Below are 22,288 nucleotides of genomic sequence, written 5' to 3' on the forward strand. Positions count from 1 at the left end.
CTTGCAAGTGCATCAATATCTTTCGAGTGCAGCAAATGTCACTCATTTCTCCACACTGATGTCTTACTTCCCGAAAATGTGCATTAATCATGATGTCAAGAGCGATCACATGTTGTATGCTTCACAACACTCATCATATGTATGACGGTAAAAACCACTTTTTTGGTCTAGTTCTCCTCCGCAACATGGATCCACATGGGGAGAAAGTCAAGGCAAAGGGCAACCTCACCAAGCAACACCAGGGGTCTCCTTCCCACAACCTCGTTTCCCCTCACCTTCCAATCACAAGGAGCCTAAACCCCCTACAAACACACAGTGCTTGACATTCAGATGTATTACCCACAAAGGAGAAAAAAATGTAATTAATAGATTTCTATTTTAGTTTAACTTATTCTCTGTGTCTAAGTGATGATGGAGCTCAATTTCCACGGTAACACCTTTTATATATATACGGAGATACTCGGGTAACAGTACATAGAATATAGTGACAAAAAAGGTATAATTTTATATCAGGGCCTTTACGTAAAAGCACGGTGATTACATTTATTAGCACTATTATTATACTTTATTATTTTGAGTAGGTGACAGCATTTCAGCTTGTGAGTAATGGCCTATAGCTTTACAGACTGATACATATAGACACACAACACGCAGCTTATGGAAGTTGATTATTCTATTTAGTATGAGAAAGAAAAAAAAACCCAGATTTTTTAAAATTTTACTTATAAGATTAGAAATATTAAAACATTTGGAAAATATAAGAAAGAAAAAAAAAAGTATTTTAAATTATTTGATTTATTAACTTCATATATTTGGTAAATTTGTGAAAAGATAACAGCCATAACATGTACCTTTTAGAGCATGAATAAATAAATGAAAGGTTTAACTAAATATCCTAACAATTCTGAATAATGTCATCATCATCATCTCCATTTCTCAAATGTCAGAACATTTTACCAAACTTTAACTTTTTTAAATATATATATATATATATATATATACGGTATATACAAACACATATATATTTAATTCCATAAGAAGCAGATCTTAAGTATGTACGTAACACATGCATGTATATATTTTTTTAAACTTTTACTTTACTCACATGTGCTAGCCGATCAAATCGTGCAAACAGTTCATTCAACATCCGCACTAACTCCTGTGCCGACAATGTGGTGGACAAGTTGGTGAACCCTTTGACGTCTGCAAAAAGAATGCTGAATAAAACATGGAAATAATATTAATACAATTAATAATTCATTTTTTTTTAAAAACGGCAATAAGTACAATAATTGATAACCACTGAGAATAAGCAATATGAACACTCTGACGACGCCAACAATTCACTTTCCGCCAGGGACCGGTGGAAACATTTTCTCTGAGAGTAATAATTGCATCCGTTTAACCTTGGCATCTATTAAAACGTAGTGAGTGGAAGAAATTTGAATTTTAAGTTTTTCTTTAAAACTAAACTAAAATGCCAGTAAAATTGATTCTAGGACATTTACTTTGTTTACTTTGAAGGCAAGTTGGCAATTTCCCGTTAATTTAGCTTTAAAAAGCCATTAAAGCAATTAATGGGCTCTGAGTATTCAATGTAATGACATACTATCCCCGCGTTACTCAATTAGTTGCCCAAGTCTATCTTATTATTTATGGAGTCTTTAGTTTAAGTGGATACCTTTTATTGGGTCAACATAAAAAATATGTTGTTTCTTAAGTGTTCCGGACCTCAGAGGTCTCCTTTTTCATCCAAATTCCAGGTAGTACCACCAACTAAAGTCACAACCTTTCTTTGAACGAGTATGCTTATATTCATTTATAGCCACCGCATGGTGGTTATAAACTGGATTGACTTTTTGTATTCTTTCTTACCTGACATTTTCGTAGCGATGGATGTATATCTTGTGGAACTGGTGTTGTAGATGTTCATCCTCCACATTGGTCATGTCATTGATCATTTCTAGTACGACAAATCGAGGTAATACCGAAAGGACCAGTCTCTCCTGACAAGCAAAAGACAAATATCATGATATAGGTTATAACTTTAGATGAATCCTAGAAAAGAAAGAAACTTTGGGTTATCTCCTCTAGCAGGGTAATAAAAGTCTTAATTACCTAGTTGGGCGTTTCGACTTATGAAAGCCTGCAGAGGGACGCATTTCATTAGCATTGCCATAAAGAATCAGCTGTTTGAGCAGGAAAAAACACCCAAAAGATCACATGACTGACAGCAAGGGCTGCTGTAAGACTTAATGTCTGTCTAGATCTGGTTTTCTCAGTTTGTTCTCTTTTTAACCAATAATTATTTCTTTGTCATGTCCCCCTTCTCTGTTCCTCTGTCTCCTTTTCTCGCCGTAACTTTACCTCCAATCTGTTTTCCTTTTTCTGCCATCTCTTTTGGGTCACTAATGGTCGAGCTGGTGGTCGAAGTGGACTTTCATTAGCAAACCCGCACAAATTGGACAACATGTCCGACTCGTCTATTTACTACACTCTAAAGCTGCATAGTCGAGCTGATCCACTAACCCTGAATTGGTCATGTGTTGAGTTAAGAATGCAAGCTGGAACAGTGTTTCATATCATAAAATAAATGAAACCAAAAGGGAGGATGGCAATTGCCCCTAATCTCCACCCCACTTTCTGTGTCAGGGGTTGATGGTAGGGTATCTACCCATAGCCAAAACCAACCCAACCCCCTGAACCCGTATGATGTTTAATGTTTAAGAGAAAAAACCCTACATATCTTCTACCATTAAGTATCCCAGGTACGGGAAGATGAGGTCCATCCAAGGCACCCATTGGGCGACAGGAGTTCAACTCCGCTTTCAACTCACATGAACTTGACCGCAACTCGGGAATATTAAGCAAGCCGCCATATCAGCTTGAGAATAACTAAAAGGTTAATGGATATTTGAACCGCTTCTCGAGCTGTAGCGTGCAGAACTTGCAACTCAAGACGAGTTACAAGCCTTTAACTCAACTGATGAGTTCATTTTTGGTAATCAGTGAACTTGGGCTAAACACTCTCATCATCGAGTCAAACGATACATGGAAGAATACCGGTGTCTCTATTACAAGACTTCGCTACGGCAAACTATGCAGAGAGAACTTCTTATGCTGGCCCTGCTTCCCTGAGACTCGCACAGACTTGGTGTCTAGGAAACCGGGCCCACTCATCTCTAAATATAATTAGTAATGATGTCAACAAAAGTGATGAGTACCGCTGCATCTGCCATCTATTAGTTAAGAGAAAGATGCTATACCGCTATCATTTACAGAAACAGGGGGCTGGTAAATATCAATTTCAACATTCAACTGAAAGAGACCTTTAATCAGAACGAGACGACATTTACAGGGCAGATTAAAATGAGACTTGTAAGAAAATGGAGGTATCATACCTACAAGGTATCGTTCTTTAGGGGGGTCCTTCTTTGGGCCCCAAATTCCTCTTAACCTCCTACTCTGGAACAAGGCTATTATATGAGAAAGATATTTGTTTCTTAGCCTCTACTACCCCATCTTCCTACTCTACTACGTATAAAAAACACACATGTATGTATTACATTTAACCACAACACTAAGTCTTGCCTCATATCGATCCCAGGGGCCAATCATACCATCTTACCTTCTTTCATGAGGTAACTGACGGGACTAAATGTTACCTAGGGGCGATCCGCGGTAACATGATGATACGCGATACAGAACCATTATTTTATGTTTCATATAATGGGTTCCTATGCTAGCTACATAATGACACGAATCCCATTAAAGTGTTCCTGTAATTGATCAATTTAAATCACTCTAATCTTCAAAATATGATATCATATTTCCAGGAATAAAATTAGATAGGTCACGTTTATGAATAAATTCAGTATTTATACTCTTTAGCCTCTTGTACGGTTATTGTATATTTTATATATAGTTCTAAGGTTAGTACTGTAAGGAGAATTTCCAGGAGGTTTGTTCTATAGTATTTATTATCATTTATTAAGTTACATAGCATCCCTACGCTGCACAATGTATCAACATAACTCTTGATACTATAACTTCCAAGTGTCCCTCTTTAGGAGGATCAGTCCCTGTTTGAGACCTAAATCCCATACCTATGTTTCTATATACGATTGTGCAAAGAAAATACATTATTATTCTTCTAAAAGTCATATAGAAACACATATCAATAGGTCACACAGTCACATAGAGTACAGCCATGCCCCCCCATACATCCCCCGACCCCTCAACACTCAAAACTGAGTATTCAAGCCCAACATGACCGTACTCACACTTCTTTTTCTTTCTATTTAGTTTTTGTGTGGTTGGATACATTTTTTAGCACACATTTCTACATAAATCCTTTTTTTCATGCAAATATATAATAAGAAACATGAAATAAGCTTTTAATCTAGGTTTAAAATGGATTTTGTGCCATGTTCTTTCACGGTTTCTCAAAATGTGCAAAACATTGAAGTCAAGTAAAGTATTTAGTTACGAAACCAGCAATTTCTTAACTTTGATCCTTTAATATTCAGTAAAGTATACAGTGAAATGTATTTGAGGTAAATATGGTAAAAAAAAAATATTAATTAGTGGTAATTACGTGGTAAATAGAATACTGTTAGTTTATCAAACAATAATTGATATGACTGCATAGAGAATATTTAAGGGTGGAATACAGAAGCTCATACTAAAGACAGGGAAAACATAATTCTAAGCACTGAAAATTAGTCGCTGACTAACTTGTTTTGCGTTTGGCGATACCCATAATGAGGTTTGCCAAAGTGAATTATGGTGAGCACCTACAAAATCCACCTATGAACCCAGTTATGTTTAACAGAGCCGGCCTTAAGTGTTCTGGTGCCCTGTGCGGACTACTCCTCTGGCGCCTCCCATCCCCAAAAAAAGAAAGGAAAAAAATCTCCCTGAGAGTGAGGGGCGCCGAGCTGTTGCTGAAAACTTCACGAGCAACCGCTCTGCGCCCCTGCCCGGTACTTAAATGAAAACACCGGGGTTTTTTTTTTTGTTTAACTTTATTTAACATCCTCCACGTTAAATAAAGTTAAAAAAAACTTTATTCAAACATGGAGGATGTTAAATAAAGTTACAGAAAAAACAAACGATGTTATAATTTAAGTCCCGGACGGCGCCCCTGTTGCCATGGCGCCCTGCGCGGCCGCACAGGTCGCACACCCCTAAGGCCGGCCCTGATGTTTAACATGTTTGGGAACTTTTTATGTTTTCCCCCAAGGCTCCCGGAATCAGAATGTGATATCTGAGCGTCCGGGAGAGCTCTTTAACCACCCTAATGGGTTTGAAATTATATTTGGCCTTGTCTGCTACCAACCACGTATGTTTCACTCCCTCCAAAATTTGTCAATGTGAACAGGGCTAGTTGAACCCATGTGAACAGCTAGCCCAACCACCCAATCTGACCTCACCCTTCCAACTGGATTCCCAAATGGAGCTGGGGGATGAGAGTCCCAGGTGGGCCATCCTAGGAACTCTGCAGTTAATGTAACGAAGCCAGCGGAGTCCCATTGGGCCACTGGCATGGAAGACTACTAGAAATGTTTGGGTACAAAGCCAAAGAGAGGCACTTTCCATTTCGGCAATTTGTTTGCCCATTTATAAAAAGCACTCTCGGGACAAAAGGATGAATCTAAGACAAGACCAAGGACGGGTTAAGGTTTGAGTCTTTATAGCACGAAAATGGGAAGCATAGAAGAGCCAAATGGGTCTGGTCTGCTGTCGAATTCTGCCTTAATGGAAAAAAAAAATGGACATGCTGTTTCTTCAATCTATATAGATACTTTATATCCTGTATTCGTTACAATAAATGTCACGGTACTGAGAAATATTGTACATTATAAAGTTCTAAACCAAAAGAGCTTCCCAAGTTCTGCAGTGTCTTTCTTTGCATCGTATTTGATGTAAATTCAGCTTGATGCTGCTCAGTTTTAGATCAAAGATGAAATCCAGCAGGATTAAGGCATCCATCACACATATGGCTGATGAATATTGCATGAGTTTACCTTCTTTTCTGCAGTTAAAGACTTTTTGAGGTTGAAAAGGCTGTGCACATTATAATTAAATTAATTTATGAACGCTCATGTTTCTGCCCTAAACGCGTAATACAAAGGAGGAAAATATAAGCGGTTTTACATGATCGATTCATGCAAACATGACATGGATTGGTGTCACGTTTACTCAACATGCAGGGACGCACGCAACAACATTTCAAACATACAAGTCGTACACATGTTTAATGCTTGAATGATCCGGGTTTAAATCCCACACAGACGGTTGGATCATTTCTGAATGTCAGACCTGAGCGTCTCGTTACACAAATAATTAAAATATGTTTAACTGTACCAGCAAACCAGGTCTGACGATAACAGAATGTGATTTATTTCTCATTCCTGTCTGACTATAGTAAGCGTGTGTGCCTGCAAAAAAAAAAAAGGTGTTTTAAATGGAAAATTACATTCAGATGCAGAATCGTCTTTTATTAAGGAATTAGAATTTTTGTATGTTTTATATTTTGCTTTTATAGAAGAATATTTGCATCGGAGATGTGACTTTACAACAAGGAGTCCAGAAACATAAGGTTTGACGGCCCCATCTAGTCTGTCCATTTAACCTGATTTAAAGACCTTAATCAGGTCTTGTCGTAGATTCAAGAGCCATATGCCTATCCCATGTATGTTTAAATTCCCTCACTGTATTACCCTCTACCACTTCTGTGGAATACTAATGTGTTACATGAAGCGTCCAATATAACTAAAAATATTTAAATATTGTCCATACATAGTAGATCCTATACCCTAACTCAGGGATAAGCCTAGGGATACTGGCACCTGGGTGCAGGATTTCTTTGGAACCCCCTCGGCAAGTAGCACATACAGACTTATACACAGAGTAAAACATACAACATGCAAACTCACTCTAACTCCCGCACTCACGCCAACACCTTATAGTTTGGTGTTAGAGTGTGTATGGGTCTTATGTTGATGCATTCTAACACCATACACTAACACACTCACTCTACGGACACACACTTACTCACCCTTACACACTTTTTACACCACACACTCACTGACACTCTTACGTTGCACCACACGCAGTCAATCAATCTCTGCGCAAGCTGCCGCACTACTAGAGCAGGACTACATAGCGTTGTGTTACTTGACCCAGTTTAGCACCTCCGTTATTGGGGTGCCTGGGTATGGTGCGCCTGCTTTAGTAGGCCCTACACAGAAGAATTGACACATTAGTATTAGTGATAGGGCGACTGTCTGTAAAAACAGACTGATAAGGTACAGGTCATTGTAATCTAAGGAGGCCATATACTCACTAGGTCCGTATGGGAAGAATGTGCTGGGGAAGGAAGGCACGGTAAGGATGCCAAATATAAGGAAGAGATTTAGAATCCCCCAACAGTGAGCTATTATAAATGTAAGACATCTTACATAGAGTTGTAGCCAGGAATTCTAAATCGACCTATAATCAAATTTCCCTAAAATGGCTATGCCACTGAACACGACTATCCTCAATGACAAAATTATAATTCTATATACTATACATATGGTCTACATCATACTTCACACCCAAGGGCTAGCAAAAAGTTAATGACCAAAAATTAATTAAAAAAGTAAAGACTTTAAGGTATGCAGGAAAATATATGTATGTTACCTTATACTATATATATATATATATATATATATACACTCACTGGACACTTTATTAGGTACACCTGTTCAATTGCTTGTTAACACAAATAGCTAATCAGCCAATCACATGGCAGCAACTCAATGGATTTTTGGGGATTTTCACGCACAACCTCTAGGGTTTACAGACAATGGTCCGAAAAAGAGAAAATATCCAGCGAGCGGCCGTTGTGTGGACGAAAATGCCTTGTTGATGTCAGAGGTCAGAGGAGAATGGGCAGACTGGTTCAAATAACCCCTCGTTACAACCAAGGTACGCAGAATACCATCTCTGAACGCACAACACGTCGAACCTTGAAGCAGATGGGCTACAGCAGCAGAAGACCCCACCGGGTGCCGCTCCTGTCAGCTAAGAACAGGAATCTGAGGCTACAATTCACACAGGATCACCAAAATTGGACAATGGAAGACTGGAAGAACGTTGCCCGGTCTGATGAGTCTCGATTCCAGCTGTGTCATTCAGATGGCAGGGTCAGGCTTTGATAATGCACCATTCACAACGCTCACATCATCTCAAACTGGTTTCTTGAACATGACAATCACTGAACTCCAAAGGCCTATTTAGCCATGCCCACTCCCCACCCACTACTCCTCCTACTAAAGACTACATGGCAGTCTAGCCCCACCCCCCTCATAAAGCCACTCCCACAGAAGAGCTGCTGGTCGTCTATCTTGGTATGGTCATTTTTCTTTGGTCACTCCACAGCTAAGTAAAATTGATGTCATGTATACGTGATTTTGATGTTGATGTCAATAAAATCAGTATTTTCATTTGTCTTAAATGTAATTTAGCGAATGATACCCACGTATTCATACAAACTAGTAAAAGATCATTGTGTAACAACAATCTATGCTGTTCACAAACCTATTCTGCAAAAAAATACTAATATTGTGAAAATACATTGTACTTATTTCTACAATTTTATTTGGTGTGTTCACAACCATCATTATTTATGGCTTAATGTACAGTAATGATTCATCCGTTGAGGATAATGTCATTGAACTGATCCAGAGTTATAATGGTCTCCTGCTGGAATGTGAAGTCAAGATGAAATCAGGGTTCTTTTTATTGCCAGAGAAGGAGCTTATTATCATGATATTTCTGTTTCCTTTCTATTCCCGGCACAGAAAATAAATGGGATCCTACTTACTTTAGTCATTTTTAGTCTGTAAATGTCAAGGGTCGGATCTTGTTCGTGGCAATTGCAGGATAATTCATTTGCTTTTCCCTTAGTTGAACACAGTATTGTACAACTGGTAAAAAAAGGATTTTTCAAGTAGCAGGGAGCACTATAGCAATGAGAGAACGTATGATAAAAAATGCTACTTCCCCCCCCCCCTTGATTAAGGTTTTAGACATGTTCAAACCTTTTTCTCTATGTATCCAGAGGGGTATTCCATTCTAGGGTAGCAGATCAAATGGAGGCAGCAGCCCCCCCAGTGTGCCACTGTTTAATGGGTTACATGCGAGTTCGCTGATCTCCCCACTGGCCTGTTTACAGTATGGAACCCCCATAAAGGCCCTGGGATATGATGTCATAATCCAGCGCTCCACGGTGAAGATGGAGGAGCGGCTGGGGCTTAAGTCAGGTGTTCATGTCTTCACTTGCACTCGGTTCTGTTTCAGAGATAATCATGCTTACCTTTAAATGATATGGTAATAAATACACATCAATAAAACCAAGGTTACGCACAATGTCTGTACCAATATGCATGACAAGGCTTGCAGAAGTCATTGGTGCACATGAGGAAATAACTGAAAGGTCTGCCCCAGAGATTTTGCCAAATACCCCCGCGAATGCTTCCTTTGTACATTTGACTCATCTCTAATGGCAGCTGTTTGCTGTCTGTTACCTAAAATATCGCCCAAGCTATGTAACCATAGGTTTTTTTTTGGTTGCCTCAGTCTCAACTGAGAACTTCTGCCATAATATCAATAGCTTTTATTTGAAATCTCACGACAAAACTCTAAAGAGCCTTTGTTTATTGCTGAGCTCACTGAACACAGAGGGACGGGTGCTGCTGAACCCAGAGGAGACCCGCCAATTCACGCTACTCCCACATATACCATTGCTCCTGGAGCCAAATCATATGCACAATTACCAGTAAATGATAAAGGTGATGCGTTGTCACTGTTAACATTGCCTCTCTGTCCCATGAGAGAGCGTGTCAACGATCTCCTGCAACCGATCACACAAAGTATGGAAAAGAAAGCAGGGATGCAGAACCCTGCAGCCAGATCCCTGTGTGATCAGCAGGAAGGAAGATCAAAGCGAAGAGAACAGGGAACAAAGCGGGAAAAAAATACCCTGTAGTTACAGGAGAGATCCCTGGGGTCTACTAAAGACCATCGAGAGATCTATAGACTATATATATGATGAACATGAACTGCACTCTGATTGAAAACGATAAAAAACATAAAACAAAATAACAAAAATGAGCAAATACATTTAAAAAAATGGAAAAAAAAAAAAAACATTCAAAGAAATGAAAATGTCCCCAAATACCTTGTATCCCTCACATAAATACAACTTTGGTGGAAAAATCATGAGTACCTTCTAATATTTTTCTGTTAATTGCAAGGCATATGAAGTTTTCAAACCAAAGTGAATAAATTCTAATTGGTAAAACTGGAAATGTGGATATTTTCAATAATTTCCCACTTAAGATTGTTTTTATCCTAAATGATGGTGGGTATATTTACATTATACGACAAAAAGTATGTGGACACATGACAATGACCCAGCCTCCACTCTTCTGGGAAGGCTTTCCACAAAGATTTTGGAGCCGGCCTGTGGGAATTTGTCCCCATTCAGCCAAAAAGAGCATTTGTGAGGTGAGGCACTGACGTAGGATGAGAAGGCCTGGCTCACATTCCAACTCATCTCGAAGGCGTTAAGTGGGGTTAAGGTCAGGGCTATGTGCTGACCACTCAAGTTCCTTCACGCCAAACCCGTGAGACCATGTCTTTATGGACCTTGCTTTCTGCACTGGGGCACAGTCATGCTGGAACATGAAAGGGCCTATCCAAAACTGTTCCCAAAAAGTTGTGGCACACCTTAGACTTCCAGATAATACGTTTCCTTGTGAAAATATGCTTGTCCTCAAATGTAGTAAGCCTTGTCTTTAAGGTGATTTGTACCTTGTTGCACTTTAGGTGCGTGTGTTTCCTAGCTGAAGATTCTGTTATTCTCCCAAGAAAAGATAATTCATGTTACCAAGCAGTTTGTAGAAGAGTAGTGTGCAGAATGCAGTATGTGGCCTATGTCTTCAGAGAACGGGAATGGGAAAACTCATTTCTAAATGATGTGTCTGCCTGGAGAGAAATCTACGACACAGTAATAATCCATCATTTTTTACAAGCATTTTTCAGTCCCCAAAATGTCATGTTATTGATTTTATGGACTCGGTGGCTCGTTCCATTTAACGGAATAAACACAAGGCGGTATGGAATGTCTTCTCTACACAGCGTGTGGAGAACAATAAACGCAACTGCCCATAGAGAATATATCCCGACTCCTAAACAAAACCTGTTCTCTCTATAGTGGCATTAGGGCATGTTAATTGCACCGATTGTGCTCCTTTAATTCGACGACTTTTTACATAGGATAAAGGGCTACTAAAATGATGAATGGTTTGTAGGAAAGAACAGCCCTGGTATTAAAGATGCTGCCCCACATAGACGATTTTTTAAATGTTAGATTATATATTTTATATTATTATATTATATTTTATATTATTATGTACTAATACGGAATGCATCTTAAAGAAGCTTATTCCATTTTTTAAAATAGCATAACATTTTGCTGTATTTTCTTGTTAAAAACATTTCAATGGGGCCTCTGAATCCTGGACAGGACACCTCACACTTACTCAGTCACGCTCACTCAGTCACACTCACTCAGTCACACTCACTGGCCATCACTGTGTAAATGTGGATCTGTTAAGCTTTGCTGTAATGGCCATTAAGTCTATGTAGTCAGTTATAATTTTAGAGCAATATCTTTACAGTATAGCTTACTGGTGAGGCTTCAATAAAGGGGTATTGGTAGACAGTAGGGTAGGCAGTGTGTGGAGCAGATAGATAGTCTGGGTTTGTCATAGGTTCAGGATAGAGATGTTCGGGCTCTAAAGTTTAGATCGCAGCCCATGATTCAGCATCAACAAAAGGTTGATTTATTGGGCATGGGATATCATTAACATACACAGTGTCCAGGGTTCAAGTTAGTGTGACTAGGGCAGAAGAAATTAGACTTGGCGAGGAGCTTGTGAGCAGAAACCATGGAGGGGGGGGGGGTATATATACGGTATATACCTATCAGCCAAAACATTATGACCACTGACAAGTAAAGTGAATAACGCTGATAATCTTGTTTTCATGGTATCTGTCAGTGCCATGACGCTGTCTATATATATATATATATATATATATATATATATATATATACACAGTATATGTATACACCTGTGTGTGTGATCTAATCCGCTTCATAGTGTGTCCCTGAATGGCAGAAATAAAATGTAGTCACCCCACGCCAGGGGCACTTGCCTTACCCCTCGCAAGTTAGTAAAGCGAAACCCTGGGTTATGACATCATATTTCAGTACACACTGTCACCACATAAGACCTCGATCGTATCCCCAACTGGCCCAAAAGGTAGCTCAGGGGGCAGCAGGACAATGCCTGGAAATCTGGAAAAACAGTTCAATAGGGAGGTATATATATATTAGATCTACCATACTGCGTCAATTAAAAAAGTTTTACCAACTTTGATGCACTAAAAATGTTTTTTTTTTGCAGGGTAAAGGACTCCTTTAGTTGTGTCCTTAGTACACAGCGCACACATTCTTTGGGAATATTGATTGGAAACGGACGCACTTTATTCCGCGTTATTTTGGTTGCATACCTCCGTGTGTTCTATAAATGCCATCACCATGGTAATCCCCGGAGACTTGTCTCCATAGAAACACCTGTAATTTGGAAGGGGGGGCTTTCAGGGGCGCACACTGTTGGTGGCAGGGCAGCTTTTGCAAGTCATCAAAAGTCTTGTAATGTAAAATTTATAAACAGACAAGCAAAATTATACAATACAATACAGATGCAAACTGCTAGAAACATATGTGCCTAACAAAAAAAGAAAATATATACGAGAATTTAGCCTTTTTTTTGCCTTTTTTGCCTTTAGTGGCGCTAAACTCATCAGCTTGCTGTGGATTTGTCACTGAGATCTGTCCCAATTTATAAAGGTTCTAAAAAGTTTATGTCATGTCTAGTTTTCATTTTGTGATTTTGCGGTTCTGGCTACTTTAGCTTTACTGGTTTTTCTTTTATTCTTAGTTTTACCCTCCTCTATTCCCCACTGTGGAAAATGTAAATTAAGCCGAAATTGCCAAAATAATGTCGCTTTTTTAATAAATAAAGATAAATTATACAAACAGAGTTCCATTTCTCATCCAAGATCCGATATGTTCTCATAGAAACATGACGATGCATACAACGCTCGATCAGCCAAAAATATAAGATTTGGATAAAGTCTGGGAGGCTGTTTAAATGGAAGGGGACATGGGACAGGTGAGTTTGTGTGCTTTGGACAAAATATAGTCCTAAAGCCTTCTAACCGACCGCATGCTGTACTCTTTCGGTATTAGCATGTCTTGATGTGTGTTATTGTTATTGTCAAATTGTGAGTTTTAATATTATTGTTGGTTTTCAGTCTCCCACTATAGAGGATTACGGAATCTGCTGAGGCGCTATAAATAAAATGCTACGTAATGATTATTTAATGCATATGTTTGCCGGTTTGTCATGGCGTTTTGGTTGTAGTATATGAGTCCCTCCATCTTTAAAAATATATATATTTTTTTTTTTTAGGTGAGTTACCTATAAAAGGTTAATTGGACGAGGCTTACAAAGCCTACCCCACTGATATTCACTCATCGAGAGTGATAAGCCTCAACATGGCTGCCAAGACACAATACTCTACTAAAGCATCAAGGCTATTCAATATATTTGCCGCTTTGGGTTGGATCACTGGATTAAGCTCAGGCAAAGCGTGTCCCACCATGACCTTTATTGGTCCAAAACCATAACAACGAGCGGGCTGTATGACAATACTTAGAGCTTACTCTAAATCCTCCCTACATGGAGGTTCTCCACTATCATAAAAGCGCTCCACAAGACATAGATAGATTCTTCTCCTTCTCTACCCTATATGTGAAAATACATTTTGGACGTTGAAGTCCATCTATCCCATCCTTGGTAGATTGATGCTTCATAGATAAGGAAATATAATGCGATAATAATTAGTGGAAGTAATACGTACTTGTCTCTGGTTCTCTGTTTCCAACCTCAGTCTGGCCTCAACACACCTTCGGGTTTCCAGAAAGGCTTGCCTCTGAGCCCTGTCCGAGAGGTAACTAATGAAGATTCCAGCCGTGTTCATACACATGAAGAGAACGGCTTGGGCGATTATCTGGGAAAATAAAAATGGGTAGATTGTAAGTCAATGGAGATATCAACCAGGAGGCATCTAACAGAGGCACAAGAAGATGTCATCCTAGCACTAAGAGGTTTAATAACTTCCACCACTTAGTTTTGCTCATTTTTATAAAACTTTTATAATAATGGATGAAAAATAGCATTCGTATTTTTGATGTTGATATCTGATCCACTGGCGTACATCGCTCTGGCCTTTAAACAGTTAAATATGTCACCTTTCTCTACGTTGACCCAAGAAAAGATTTTACCTTTTCTTAAGACTCTATATTTAATTTCTTATTTATCTGTAAAATGTCCTTATAGATTTGCATTGCTGTGCAAGGTATTTAGAAGACCAATGCATTTATTTGCAAAATCTTGTTTATAACCCCCATTCCCTGCTGTTTCGATACACATTATTGTGATTTTTATGGCTGTAGAACCCCGTGATACCCTCAGACCCAGCAAACATTCAGAGCACCTAGAAAAGAGGGGCATCAAGGACAAAATGGAGATTTAGCCCACAAGAAAGGACTGGCCCTTCTACACACAGACACTTGGTAGGTATACCATTGGTTACGCTTGGAAACGGCATACGATAGCTTAATGCTTTCCTACAACGTTGTGGATCTACAACAGTATATCTCTACCTTTCTCTTTTATCCATGCTTATACATAGCTCATTATTATTCATCATCAACTAATGGGGTATATCCAGGTATATCCATACCTGGGAACTTCAGAGGGTAGGCTACCCGAAGCTCTCCCTCTTTTGATGGAGTGACTTCTTGAGGTGGCAGGGCTAGGCTCTTGAAGGGCATGGCTACCAATGGGAGGAGTGGGAGTAGGGTAGGGTTTGCCCCAGATAACATGAAATGGGTTGTGAGTGGAGTGGGAGTAGAATTTAGGTATTTTGTTGATAATTATAACATTTTCTCCCATTGTGTCGACATCTCTTGTTTATATACATCTATACTGTCCCATATCTAACGCTTCCGCTACATGAAACGTTGGAATAACTGATGAAGACGTGGTATTTTATATGTTTCTCATTCATTTCAGATCCGCGTAATGCGTTGATGGCGAATTAATGTTCACCTGCTTGGTTTCGCAGCGCAATCCCGTGACTTTGTCATTAGTGGGTATTCCATGTTACCTTGGAATCTGTTCTGCTTTCTCTCAGCTCCCCATGCTAATATTTTTCTCTGTATTTCGTCTTTATAGGAGTCCCAATTTTCCCAGCACGCTAGTTGCTTAATTGCTAGCGGCCTGATAATGTAATGATCATTTATGCCATTAATAATTCATATTTCTTTCTGTATTCTCTGTACTTGCTAGTACAACGATTAATAATAATAAAAAGACTAAATGCTTTAACACAATATGGATTGGAAAACAGTTTGCCCGGGATTATTTAAGTAAGATTCAGGAGCATTTAAATGATATAACACCGTTGACTAGCTCTTATTTTATAGAATAGCCAAATGGCAAATGATTTAGGTAACAAAGAAAAATGGTCAGAGCTGCGGCAACTGATGTTTAACGTAGATAAGTGCAAGATAATGCACTTGGGGCATAAAAACCCAAGGCAGAGTATAGAATTTTTTATACTGTCCTAACCTCAATGAGCGAGGAAAGGGATTTAGGGGTAATTATTTCTGAGGATTTAAAGGTAGGCAGACAATGCAATAGAGAAACATTTAAATACATAAAGATAGATAGATATACAGTATATTAATCATGGAAAATAGCCGTAGATGCGAGAGCCGCTGTTTGCAGCTATTCAGGCGCGTCTAATGTTTTTGTGTCTGGGACACTGAGACGAAGTGACTTGACCAATGTCACAAAGAGTCAGCGATGGCTTCTGCTGTTTTCCCGAGCTGTATGTTAGACGGAATATATTTTTTATTTAATACACACTGGAATGCGTCTAGAATAGTATGAGAGAAAATGTTTTTTTTGTGTGCGTTTTTGGATACAGTGACTATGGCCTTTAGATGTCAAATCTAATGTTTGTCACAATTACGGTGAACCGACATCTGGTCAACTCGGTACCCACTGAGATAGTCGTGATAACACGTCTTAACAAGCCTCGGAAATCACTGTGCTAATGATTTAAGAAGATTTAATAAAGAAAACACCTTCTTTCTGATTGGTTCATTTTCCTGCAATTTGATCAACCCGCGTGATAAACTAAATTTATCAACACTGACCTGGAGCGTCTGGAGCAACTTAGGACAGTCTTCATTGAAATTAAATATTTTAGTTTCAATAGTGGGGTATTCTGCGTAGGGGTATTCAGATTTGGGTGCAGCAGGGCAAAATGGTTGGCCATCAGAGATCTTCCTTGTAAACCAGCCATTTTGAACTATGGAGGTCAGAACCTAACCAGCACAGTCTCCATAGCACCGCGTCATATAGAGGAGAAGCACCAGGACATAATGTCACCTCACATCGCTAAGAACACGCGACATAGAAGCCAAATCCCTGCCAGAGGTCGTTCCTTGTGGGTGGGAGGCTGGAGGAGCTGCCCTGGGTCAACTTTGCGGAGCTCTCCCTCACACCATGAAGAACACTCGGCATAGAAGCCAAATCCCTGCCAGAGGTCGTTCCTTGTGGGTGGGAGGCTGTAGGAGCTGCCCTGGGTCAACTTTGCGGAGCTCTCCCTCACTCAAAGAGTAGATCCATCTTGATACAACGAGAAAAGATTGCGCCGAGGTTCCGTATTAAAATGTAATTTGTGTTGCTCGGAATGCGGAATGCCCTTTAGATGCCGTATGTCCTACTATATATATATCTGACTGGTTAAAGCGTCGTGGGAAGAGTGCTTTGTTATTGCATTGACCTATGTGAGCGCTCGGTGCATTACATGAGTGAATTTCCTAACACCGTGCCCTTCGCTGCACACCAATTTAGTCGTTGCCGGTGCCGGTTTCTCTTATTAAGCTTCTGTCGTTGCTCTTGGCACGCTCTGCTTTGCTATTTATATGAGTCATGATGTAATGTTCGATCGCTCGTACTGCTGTAAGTAATAACCGCACGGAGCATTTTCCTGCACTAAAAACAACCTTGCATTAGTCATATTTTAAGGCGTGAGGTGTTGGTACAATTGACTTGGTGCCATAATGACAATATTTAAAGGAAAGTTTCCTATTAAAGGCCATCAATAAGAAAAAAGAACCATGGCCCAACTTTTTTCTTTTTGAGTTATTATTTGTTGTTTTATATAGCGCCATCATATTCCATAGCGCTTATAATATGTCCTAATCATGCAAATTAGTTTAACACGTAAATGCCTTTCTTTATGTGGAAGGATAAAGAGAATTGAATGCTCTACGGAAGGCCACGGGAAGAAGTTGGGCAGTAATTTCGGAAATCTATCCGTATTGGTAGATGGACTTTGTGGTTTTCTTACTTTTTCAGATAATTCACCATAGGTTCCAAATTAAATAGTTGTAGTAAGGTTTTAAAAAAAAATAGTTGAAAATAAATAAAATTTGAATTATGTTCCGGGGTTATTAGACCTGGTCTTGAGTTGGACTTGGATTGTCCAAGTTGGAGTTCATACAAGATTGAGTTGAGTATACATTAAAGATGGGGAGTTGACTATACCTTCGATGCATGGGAACCATAACAAAAATAGAGAAAAATGTAACATTATTTAGTTAGGGTACAAAATGGGGCTAGATGGAGAATATGGTTCTTGGTTCCTTAATACTTAACGACTTTTGTACCACATTGGAACACCTTAGTTGGGGGTTGTGGACAGAGTAGTCAGAACGGTTAAACTTAGATGGTCTTTTTCCTACCTAAATTACTATCTGGCTACACGGGAGGTTTAATTGAGGTCTGTTGTCCAAAAGCACAGACGTCAATCAATGTCGCAGCTTGCTGGGCCGATCATAGGATCCCCCCAACTAGTCCATGATCCCAACAGCAATGGCAATGGGGATTTTTGGTGGGACACTGCAACAGTCAGTTCAACATTACACATATCCTGAAATTATTTTATTGCAGAAAAAAAAAACACATCTCTCATTCATTTTTTTATTGAGACTCATGTTAGACCCGGATAAATATTTTACAGAAATGAATGAAGCTAAAATTAAATTCTTAGTCTGCGCTCGCCTGGAATGCAAATTCATGCCCCAATAATCTCCTCTATGGGTTATTCCAATCTTCAACACATGAGTTGCTCTGAGTCAATGCTTTCCACTGTTTTACTGCAATGAAGAGAAATGCAATCTCCATTTTACTCTCTATTTTTTTATAAGAATTCCATTTTTACAAAAACGAGCATATAATATACACTCATTTGTATTTACTGTTTTATTTATTTGTACAGGAAGTAGTAGCTTGCATTACTTATTCAAAACCACAAACATAAAACAACAGAGAAACATCAATAATTTAAAAATGTTTTTCTTACAAAACCGTGACCTTAAAAAGGTAAAACTTGAGGGCAGTTTGCATGTACAGTACTATATATAGACTTATCACATAGTCACCAAGTTCCTCGGACCAGTCCCGTTTGAAGAATTTGGAGCAACTGCCCTCCACCCAGGTCAGCAGTCCCAGGAAGTTTATGTACATAATGACATGTGCTGCTCCATAAACCAGGTTTTCACAATAACAAATCCGACCTATCCGGAGCACTCCTTTTTCTGGGGGAGTGGCTTGATGAATGGGCAGGGCTAGCAGCGGACAAGGGCGGGACTATCCCCACACAGTATGAAATGGGGTAGGAGGGTAAGGGGGAACTGGGGCGCTCCCCTATCCCAGAGAAAGAGGATGGCGACCCGGAGACTCGGGGAAGCAAAGCTTCATCTGGAGGCTCCAGGTCAATCCCGAGCTGTATCCAGGTATGTGAAAAGGACATCGAAAATGTAAACAATATTAAGGTGAATTTTGATGCACGAGATGATGGGACATCTCACTTATCCCGTGCATCAAAATTCTCCTTATATTATTTAAATTTTCGGTGTCCTATTCACATACCTGGATACAGCTCGGGATTGACCTGGAGCCTCCGGATGAAGCTTCGCTCACCCGGGTCACTATCCTCTTTCTCTGGGACAAAGGAGTTGCCCAGTTCCTCCTTACCCTCCTAACCCACACAGCACATAAAACATTTAATCAGATGACTGGGGCTATTAAGAAAGTATTTTTATTGGCTTGGTTAATATAAAATATATGTTATGCTAAATATGGAGGCATATCCTCCCCCCGAGGCATATAAAGAATATAAAAACTGGAATCCAGATGTATCAAGACACCCATGAATAGACCTATTAATTAAATATAATGAAATGTGTGAAGTGTAGGTTGGTTTCGTGGCAGGAAGAATAAAGCCGTTTGAATGATTGTATATTACACCAGCAGGGGGTTATTAGTTATAATCCAAAGGGATGGTTATTAGGATCACCAGACTTTGTGTAGCTGGAGAGGGAGAGCGCAGCGAGTTTGGAGTGAATTAATTCCTTGGTTACTTTGAATTCAAAAAAATAGCTGAAGTGCATAACATTGAAACATCAGAAGAACAGACAACAGGTTCCTTAGCTTCAAGATGAGAGAATAAGATTGTACAAAGACTTAGCCCACGGTCTATAATAAGGTATATAATAAGGTATATAATAGCGCTATAAGCAATGGGAATAATTCATTAGTAATTGAGGTCACAGTGTAAATATAGGCAGGCTAACTAAAGCTCAGCGTGATATAAATTAAAGTTGTTTGACCGATCAACGTGAAATATATTACTTGCCTTAAAATTAACGGTCTACAGAACAAAATGCTGGAGTGTTTCCTTTAATTCAAGGCGCGAAACTAATTTTAATTTGCAGTGTCAATTACAAGTCGAAGACACATTTGTATGAAGATATATATATATATAGTTATTGCTATCACCAAGGAGACATGAAGAAGTCCTGCTGCATAATTTGGAATTAGGAAATTATTTAAGAAAACATCTTCCATGATGTCAAGCAGATGTGAGCCTAACAGGTGTGCTCTAATATCATATGCTGACACACACTCTAACACCATACGGTAAAACTCACACCCATGCTGGTACCCTATACTCACATACACATGCTAGCACCACTCACACACACCAACACGTGCACACTTCCCCCTATCTCCACTCCCTCCCACCACTAATTCAAGGCTCACCCCTGACACTCCACCATTCGCTGACACTCACGCTCATGCTAGCAGTATACTCTGAAACCAAAACCACCACACACTCAATATACCCAATATACACACACTCATGCTAACACCGTATACTAACATAAACACATGCTATAATGCAGTATATCGACAAAGACATGCTAACACCATATGCAGACACACACTCTAACACCACACAAGAACACGCATACACACATGCTGACACCATATGCTCACATAGACATGCCAACCCGTATACTCAGACATGTAGTCCTCTGATCTCCCCAGATCAGCGAAAGGAGCTGTAAAATCAATGTAGGTCTATGCTGTTACGGCTCAGTTGTGGCTTCTGAAAGGTGACTGTTAAGGTAAGGTGGATCCTACCCAACTCTGGCACTAGTCCTGCTTACCTTCTAGTGCTGGCCTCATCCCTCCCCACCTCTTCCCATACCACCCTGCACCGGATGTCCTGCTTTGGACACCTGAAATGTTGGAGGGTATGCTACGGTATCCTGTTTTACTGGTGGTCTGATTGGGAAGTAGGGAGATTTATCATCCAGTATTCATCACTGGATATGCTGTAGCAGTGATCAATGATGATATCATATTTTTCTTCTCCATTTTCTTCTTAACAACAAGAAAAATCCTTGCCTTTTAGAGTTACCCCATACCCCAACCCTAAAACCCTGTAGCTTCTATTGTATTATATGGCAATACACGGTAATTCCATGCACCCATCCACAATTTGCAGGGTGCACCATGACCATACCACATCCACATAAAAAAATATATATTGCGCAATACTGATAATAATAGGAGGTGTTATTTCATGAATAGTAAATTGCAAAGGTTAATAAATCTGCCGAAAAATAGTTTGAAGGAGCGCGTGTATGGTGAACCAAACAGAACACATTTTGTGAGCTGTAACTAGATCTAACTGGGGTTATGACTCACGCTCTGGGAATAAGTACATTTTCACATTCCTAGTAATTTTGAAAACATTTTCAGGGTCAGGAAATGCATCTGCGTGTCAAGACAAAATGACCATTTGATTTAATGTCAGCTTCCAAACAATCCAGATCACAAAAAAAGTACACAACAACATGCCTTAAAGGCCACCATGAACACAACTCTTGAGAAAATGCATTTTCTTAGGATAATAGAGTAAATGTTGGTAGCTTTTTAATATTACTGCTTTATTTGTGTAGGTTGAGGTTGGGGGAGGGCTGGGACCTTCTGGACTGGGGAGGGTACAGCTGAGTGGCCCTATGGCCCCTACGACTAACTTACACACTAGCACACATACACATACACACACACACACACACACACTTAAACATACACACTTACTGTAACACACACATTCCCTCTCACACACATTCTCCACTCAATCAATCATTCTCTCACATATCACACCCATGCCAGGACCCTTTCCTTATAGCTGCTTGAATACTCTGTGAGTTCTAAACTTAGGGGGCGCCGCTCAATTTAAGAGTGAGATAGAGAGCAGTGCATTGATGATGGGAGAAGAAGAAAGGAAGTGTATGTGTGTGTGTGTGTGTGTGTGTGTGTGTGTATGTATGTGTAAGTGTATAGTGTTAAAGTGAGTGTGTGTATATGTATGTGTATGGTGTTGGAGAGTGTATGTGAATGTGTATGGTGCTAGAGTGTGTGCTTGTCACTGTAAGGCAGTAGAGCGTGCATGTGACTGTATGGTGTTAGCATGTGTATGTGACCTTATGGTGTTAGATTGAGTGTGCTTTAATGTATGGAATTAGAGTGTGCATATATTAGTGTATGCTGTTAGCGTGTGATCATATGGAATTGATGGTGTTTGCATGAGTATGTATGCTCAATCAGATGGTCATTTATTGTTAGTGTCAACTCTGGAGTCCTGGAACTACTGTAGAACCTCT

General features: G+C 39.5%; 1 protein-coding gene across 1 annotated transcript in view; it reads right to left on the reverse strand.

The window, feature by feature from the left end:
- Positions 1–22,288, reverse strand: part of ADCY8 (adenylate cyclase 8) — a 106,248-nt gene that overhangs the window by 61,754 nt on the left and 22,206 nt on the right. The window contains exons 2-4 of the mRNA XM_053466388.1: positions 14,047–14,196; positions 1,876–2,006; positions 1,106–1,217 (exon numbers count right to left, since the gene is read on the reverse strand). Coding sequence (XP_053322363.1) covers positions 1,106–1,217; positions 1,876–2,006; positions 14,047–14,196 — 393 coding nt within the window. The remainder of the gene's footprint in view (positions 1–1,105; positions 1,218–1,875; positions 2,007–14,046; positions 14,197–22,288) is intronic.

This window comes from Spea bombifrons, chromosome 5, assembly GCF_027358695.1.
Source record: "Spea bombifrons isolate aSpeBom1 chromosome 5, aSpeBom1.2.pri, whole genome shotgun sequence".
NCBI lineage: Eukaryota > Metazoa > Chordata > Amphibia > Anura > Pelobatidae > Spea > Spea bombifrons.